Genomic DNA, 7,500 nt, shown 5'->3' on the forward strand with positions numbered 1-7,500 from the left:
TCTCCTCCTCTCCCTTTCTCTCTCCTTCTTCCACCCTCCCTTTACACGACACACCAAACCCCCCCGACGCCGAAAACCAAAAACAAACAAAAACAAACAAAACAACAATAAATAAATAAATAAATAAATAAATAAAAACAAAAAAGAAAAGACAAGAAAATGGGGGGGGGTCCAAAAGAGAAAAAAAAAGAAGAAGCGGCGGCCGCCCCTTGCATCACGGGCGTCGGGGGCCCCACCCACCACCTGCCAGCCAGCTGATCCCCGGCCGCCTCGGAAATCTCGAAGCACAATCACGGCCGCCCACTCAGCGCCAGCACCTGAGCCCAAAACAGGACACGAGCAATGCACTCGCGGCCGGCCTGCGCCCTCGCTCTCTCGCTCTCTCTCTCGCTCTTTCTTTCGTTCTTTCGTTCTCTTTCTCGCTCTCTCGCTCTCTCTCTCGTTCTTTCGTTCTCTTTCTTTCTCGCTCTCTCTCTCGTTCTTTCGTTCTCTTTCTTTCTCTCTTTCTCAATTTTTTATCTTTCTGGTTCTTTCTCTTTTTCTCTCACTCATTCTCTTTCTCGCTCTTTCTCTTTCTCGTTCTCTTTCTGGCTCTTTCTCATTCTCTTTCTCTCTTTCTCACTTTTTTTTATCTTTCTGGTTCTTTCTCTTTTTCTTTCTCACTCTCTCGCTCTCTCTCTTTCTTTCGTTCTCTTTCTGGTTCTCTTTCTCTCTTTCTCACTTTTTTTTATCTTTCTGGTTCTTTCTCTTTTTCTTTCTCGCTCTCTCGCTCTCTCTCTTTCTTTCGTTCTCTTTCTGGCTCTTTCTCGCTTTTTCTCTCTTTCTCACTTTTATCTTCTGAGTTCTCTCTTTCTTTCTGCGCTCTCTCGCTCTCTCTCTTTCTTTCGTTCTCTTTCTGGCTCTTTCTCGCTTTTTCTCTCTTTCTCACTTTTTTATCTTTCTGGTTCTTTCTCTTTTTCTTTCTCGCTCTCTCGCTCATTCTCTCTTTCGCTCGCGCTTTTGCTGTCGGTCTCTCGGTCTCGATATCGGCGTCTCTCTCTCTCTCTCTCTCTCTCGCTCTCGCTCTCGCTCTCGCTCTCGCTCTCGCTCTCGCTCTCTCTCTCTCTCTCTCTCTGTTCATTTCGACCTCCCAAGCGAAACAACAAACAAGGACACACCCCAACAAACAGACAAACAAACAAACAAACAAACACACAAAGACAACAAACAAAAAGCCACGATCTCACAAAAAGGTGCGGGTCCCCGGAACTGAGCTCCCCACTCCCCCTTCCCTCCCTTCCCCTCCCCCTCTCCCCTCCCCTAGACCCTAGCCCATCCTGGCAAGGGAGAAGGAGGAGGTGGAGAGAACCGCGGCGTTTCTCGGGGATTCTAGACCTCCTTTCCTCTCTTCCTCTCCTCCTCTCCTCCTCCGCTCGGATTCTGGACGTCTTTGTCTCTGGCCCGTTTCCTCGATCGGATTCTAGACCTAATTTCCCTCCTCTCGGATTCTAGACCTATTTTTCCCTCCTTCCTTCAGATTCTAGACCAGTTTTTCTCTCCTTCCTTCAAATTCTAGACATATTTTCCTCTCTTCTCCCGGATTCTAGACCTAATTTTGCCTCCTCCAAGATTCTAGACCTATTTCCCCTCTTCTCTCAGATTATAGCCCCATTTTCTCTCCTCTCGGATTCTAGACCTAATTACCCTTTCTCTCGGAATCTAGACCAGTTTTCCCTCCTTCCTTCATATTCTAGGCCTATTTTCCTCTCCTCTCGGATTCTAGACCCATTTTCCTCTTTCCTTCAGATTCTAGACCTTATTTTCCCTTCTCTCGGATTCTAGACCTATTTCCCCCTTCTCTCAGATTATAGCCCCATTTTCTCTCCTCTCGGATTCTAGACCTAATTTCCCTTTCTCTCGGATTCTAGGTCTATGTCCCTCTCTTCCCCCCGGAATCTAGACCTATTTTCCCCTCCTTCTCTCGGATTCTAGACCTATTTTCCCCTCCTCTCAGGTTCTAGGCCCATTTTCCTCTCCTTCCTTCAGATTCTAGGCCTATTTTCCTCTCCTTCCTTCAGATTCTAGCCCTATTTTCCCTCCTCCTCTCGTTTTCTAGACCTATTTTCCCTCCTTCTCTCAGATTCTAGGCCAATTTTCCCCTCCTCCTCTCGTTTTCTAGACGTATTTTCCCTCCTCCTCTGATTCTAGACCCATTTTCCTCTCCTTTCTTCAGATTCTAGGCCTATTTCTCCCTCCTTCTCTCGTCTTCTAAACCTATTTTCCCTCCTTCTCTCGTCTACTAGACCTATTTTTCCCTCCTCTCAGATTCTAGGCCTATTTTCTCTCTTCTCGGAATCTAGACCAGTTTTTCCCTCCTTTTCTCGAATTCTAAACCTATTTTCCTCTTCCCTACAGATCCTAGGCCTATTTTTCCTCTCTTCCCCTCGGATTCTAGACCTACTTCCCTTCCCCGCCCCCTTCCCCTGGATTCCAACCCCCCTTCCCTCCTTCCCAAAGCGGGATTCTAGACCGGCATCCCTTTCTTCCAAGAGATTTCAAACTCTTCTCTCCTCCTTAAAGAGTCCAGAGGTCCTCTTTCCCTCCTCCTTCCCTTCCTTCTTGGAGAGTCCAGCTGTCTTCCCCTGCTCCTCCTCCGGGAACTCAAGACCTCCCCTTGCTCTCCTTCAAGAGTTATTCAGTCCCCTTCCTTCTTCTTTCTCCTCCTCCTCTTCCTCCTCCCTTCAACCCTTTCCCTCTCTCTCCATCCTCCTCCTTCCCCTTCCCCTCCCCTCAATCCTCCCCCTTCCTCCCCCTCCCCCTCCTGAACCTCCTGCCAGGAATCCCGCCTTCCTTGCTCGCCTCCCCCTCCACCTTCTCCCCCTTCCCCTTCCCCTCCCTCTTCCCCCTTCCCCTTCCCTCTTCCCCTTCCTCCTCCACCTTCTTCCCCTCCCCCCTTCCTCCCCCCCCCTCCCCCGAACCTCCTACAGGAATCCCGCCCTCCTCGCTCGCCTCCCCTCCACCTTCTCCCCCTCCCCCTTCCCTCACCCCCAAGGCAGGCCATCCCGACCTCCCCCTATCCCCGTCCTTTCCGCGTGCCAGGGACCCGACCCCCTCCTGCAGGACGCGTGGGTACGGAACCGGCCCTCGCTCCCACCCGCCCACGCCCGCCGCGCAGCTCCCCCCCCCCTTCCGGCGCGGGTGCAACGGCAACAAGAACAACAACGAAAACTGGAACAACCAAACAGGGCGACGAGAACAATAACTGATGGACTCCAACAGCAACAGCAAGAACAAGAACAATAACGAATATGGTAACTAAACCAACAACAACAATAACAAAAATGACGACGAGAACAATAATAATAGCAACAGCAATAATAACTACACCACCAACAACATTAATGATAACAATACAATTAAAATCCGAATAAACTATAAAGACGCACGTTTTTCATTACAACATTCGTTTCCATCAAGAGCAAAACTTAATATGAAGTGGAGTCCCCGCCAAAAAGAAAAAATAATAATAATAAATAAATAATAATAATAATAATAATAATAATAATAATAACAATAAATAAATAAATAAAGAAAGAAAGAAAAGACATCAATGATAATAAGACAAACAGCAATGATAACAACGATAACAACAATAATAATAGTAATAATAATAACAATAATAATTATAACAATAACAATAACAACAACAATAACATAATACCAACAACAATTATACGAACAATAACAACAGCAATAATAATAACAACAACAACACCAATAACAAAAACAACAACAACAATGACAACACCACCACCACCACCGACATCCCTACAGCCCATCGCAACCACAGCAACAACAACACCAACACCACCACCACCACCGCCACCGACATCCCTACAGACCATCACCAACCACAGCAACAACACCAACACCAACACCAACACCAACACCAACACCAACACCAACACCACCAACACCACCACCACCACCACCACCACCACTACCACCACCACCACCACCACCGACATCCCTACAGCCCATCGCAACCACAGCAACAACAACAACAACACCAACACCCAAACACCCAACAACAACAACAACAACACCAACACCACCACCACCACCACCACCAAACCACTACCACCACCACCACCACCACCACCGACATCCCTACAGCCCATCGCAACCACAGCAACAACAACAACAACACCAACACCAACACCAACAACACCAACACCACCAACACCACCACCACCACCACCACCACCACTACCACCACCACCACCACCACCGACATCCCTACAGCCCATCGCAACCACAGCAACAACACGGAGCCAACCCACACGGACACTTACACTCAACACATCCACGAGACCCGGGCCGCCACACGCGCGAAATAAAGCGATTTTTGCGATACCTGAAATCCGAGGTAATCTCAACCGGTCTTGAATTACAGATTTCTGAAATCCTGGATTTTGCTCGCAAACAAACAAACAAAAAAAACAAGCAAAGAGAGGAATCCGTAAATAAATGAATAAAAGCAAATAAACAAGGAAAGGAATACGTAAATCAATGAATAAAAATTAGGTAAGTAAATAGGTACAAAAATGAATGTATGAATAAATAAACAAATACATAAACAAATAAATATTTTTTGCTGTGAGATTTCTGGGGATTAAATCGAGAAGCGCCATTATCATAAATCACCCATAAATTAGTCACTAATAAATATATCGCAGAATTAAGAAGACAAATTGGGTAAATGCTCAAAAAGTTACAACCAAAAATAACAACAAATGAACAAATACCTGAACAAACCAATCATCATAAAAATAACAAAACTAATAACTGTATCAATAATAACAATAACAAAAATAAAACACCGTGACCGTTATCATTATAACCATAACATCAATAACAATGATAATGATAACGTAAATGATATTAACAATAATACAAAAAAGTAAAATTAAATAATAACAACAACAATGGAAAAATAATATTGCCAATTATTGTTATTATTTTCTTTTTCAATTGTTTTTTATTTGCTTTCTTTCATTTTCATTACTATTAGTAATATCATCATAATCATCATTATTATCGTTACTGTTGCTGTTGCTGTTTTTAATTTTGATATCATCATCAATAATGATAATGATAATGATAATAATAAAACCAATAATAATAACAATAACAATAATAATAATAATAATAATGATAATGATAATAATAATAATAATAATAATAATAATAATAATAATAACAATAACAACAATAATAATAATATGATAATAACAATAACAATAATTATGATGATATAAATAAAAATAATAATAATAATAATAATAATGATAATGATAATAATAATAATAATAATAATAATAATAATAATAATAACAATAACAACAATAATAATAATATGATAATAACAATAACAATAAAAATAATAATAATAACAATAATGATAATAATAATAATAATAATAATCATTAGCTTTTACCATCCACATTATTATGATCATTATCTTTATCATTAAAATCGTTATCATCATTTCAATAATCATCAGTATCGTTTTCATATTACAATTACAATCACCATCATAATGATCATAAGTTTATCATATCTAATCATGATTATCATAATGATATTGATACTTATGATGATAACAATTATAATTATAATCATAATAACAATAACAACAACAGTAATAATGACAATAACAATTACAATAGTGATGATGATAACAATAATAACATTATCATCATTATCATCATTTATATCATTATTATCAAAATAATATATAATGGAAATAAATAAATAGTCATCAGAATACTTGGCATTGCTAACTAATGGTGACAATAATAAACATATAATGGCAGATGATGATAATGATGATGACAGTAACTATGAAATAACTAAGAATAACTAAGAATAACTAAGAACAACAACAACAACAACAACAGAAACAACAGCAGCAACAACAACAACAACAGCAACAGAAACACCAACAGCAACAGAAACAACAACAACAACAGAAACAACAGCAGCAACAACAACAGCAACAGCAACAACACAACAACAGCAACACCACCACCAACAACAACAACAACAACGTGCGCGAGGCCCTTACCTGCAGTCGTCCGTCGAGGCTCCTGGGGATGGTGACGCACTTGCACTGCTGTCCGGGGCACGAGAGGGCGCGCTCCAGCTCCTCGACGGCGCCCTTCTTCTTCTTCAGCTTCTTGACGAGGGAGTCGACCGCCTTCTCGGCCCACTTCTCCTCTTCGTCGCCCTGCTTCCACCCCAGCAGCTTCTTCACCGCCGGGGACGTGAACGAGAACAGGGAGTTGAGGGCCGTCATGGCGCGGGCTGTTGGTTCGCTCGCCTGCTCACGGGTCTGTCTGCTGCAGCAGGAGGGGGCGGGAGGGCGTCGTTACTGCGGGTGGGCAACGCAGAGCCCGGGCGCGATGGGCAGTGGCGCGGGGGGTGGGGGTGGGGCTCGCACGGCCCTTCCGACGAAGCCAAAAAGGGGACACGGGGTCGTTAAGGCAGGGACGGCGACGCCTCCCGAAGGACGGGCCGGTCGCTCGCCAGGGGAGCTCCTCGTGAGGCTCTGATTCGCGGAGGCCGGGCCGTGGGGGCTCAGGCCGAGGGGGGAGGAGGGGGAGACGGACCACGGGAGTCCCGGATGTACCAATCTACCAATACTTTTACTTTCCACTGTCGGATTTGATCACTTTGGCGTGGACGGCTTTGTCTCTTACGTTATCTTATCGCATACACAACACAGACAAAAAACTTTGCACTTGGTTACCGAGCTGGTTCAGTTCGGCTCCGCCACACTGTAGCGCAAGCGGCCGCGCAGGAAACACACGAGCAGAACCGACGGGCGCAGCTACACAAAGAGGCGCTCCTTGTGTGCTGCAGACGGGGCCAGCTGGAGTCGAGGGACGGTCGTGAAGGGGCACTAAATTTCAGGCTCAATTCCGAGCATTTTCCAGCGCGTTTGCCTCCGCCGTTCAACTGGCCAAATAAAAGCCTTCTATGGTCCATTCACCTCCGGCGACGTCTCGTTAATTGAATGAGTGTCTGCGACGTAAACTCTGACCCTACCACATTCTACGATCGCTCACAGTACGGTACACTTTGCAGACAATGGCAATGGCTAGTCGTTCTTTTCTCTGCTATTAGCTTTATCACATGCCCCTCTTTCTCTTTCTCTTCCTCTCTTCCATATCCGCGGGGGTTCGCTAGCACTGGTCGTGGCGGAGGGGCGCGCTGGGCAACGGCAGGGCGTCCATACTCTTTCCTGCTGCGGCCGCGTCTGCGCCTCCCGTGGCCTCGTCACAGCAAGCGCAGCTCGGAGGAGGCTCGCACAGCTGGTCAGGCTCGCGGCGGGCGCATTCCCCAACGACGCTCGAGGCACCAGTGGTCGCTGGGCAGCTCCGACGCCCCTGTTGGCACCCTCGCGCGCACACTAGACACTCTGGTGCCGCCTCGCCGTCTCCACTGTGTGCTGGC

The 7,500-nt window shown here is 45.2% G+C and overlaps 2 protein-coding genes across 2 annotated transcripts in view; one reads left to right on the top strand and one right to left on the bottom strand.

The window, feature by feature from the left end:
- Positions 1-3,777: 3,777 nt before the first annotated feature.
- Positions 3,778-4,428, top strand: LOC138862956 (salivary glue protein Sgs-3-like). The gene has a single exon (XM_070126165.1). The coding sequence runs from the start codon at positions 3,778-3,780 to the stop codon at positions 4,426-4,428; it is 651 nt and encodes a 216-aa protein (XP_069982266.1).
- A 1,685-nt stretch (positions 4,429-6,113) lies between these two features.
- Positions 6,114-7,500, bottom strand: part of LOC113826377 (protein mothers against dpp) — a gene marked incomplete at its 3' end in the record, with an annotated part of 31,359 nt that continues 29,972 nt past the window's right edge. Inside the window, 1 exon segment of the mRNA XM_070126778.1 lies at positions 6,114-7,500. This exon segment is cut by the window's right edge and continues 298 nt beyond it. Within this exon segment, the coding sequence (XP_069982879.1) occupies positions 6,114-6,340 (227 nt within the window).

Source organism: Penaeus vannamei, chromosome 10 (genome assembly GCF_042767895.1).
Source record: "Penaeus vannamei isolate JL-2024 chromosome 10, ASM4276789v1, whole genome shotgun sequence".
Taxonomy (NCBI): domain Eukaryota; kingdom Metazoa; phylum Arthropoda; class Malacostraca; order Decapoda; family Penaeidae; genus Penaeus; species Penaeus vannamei.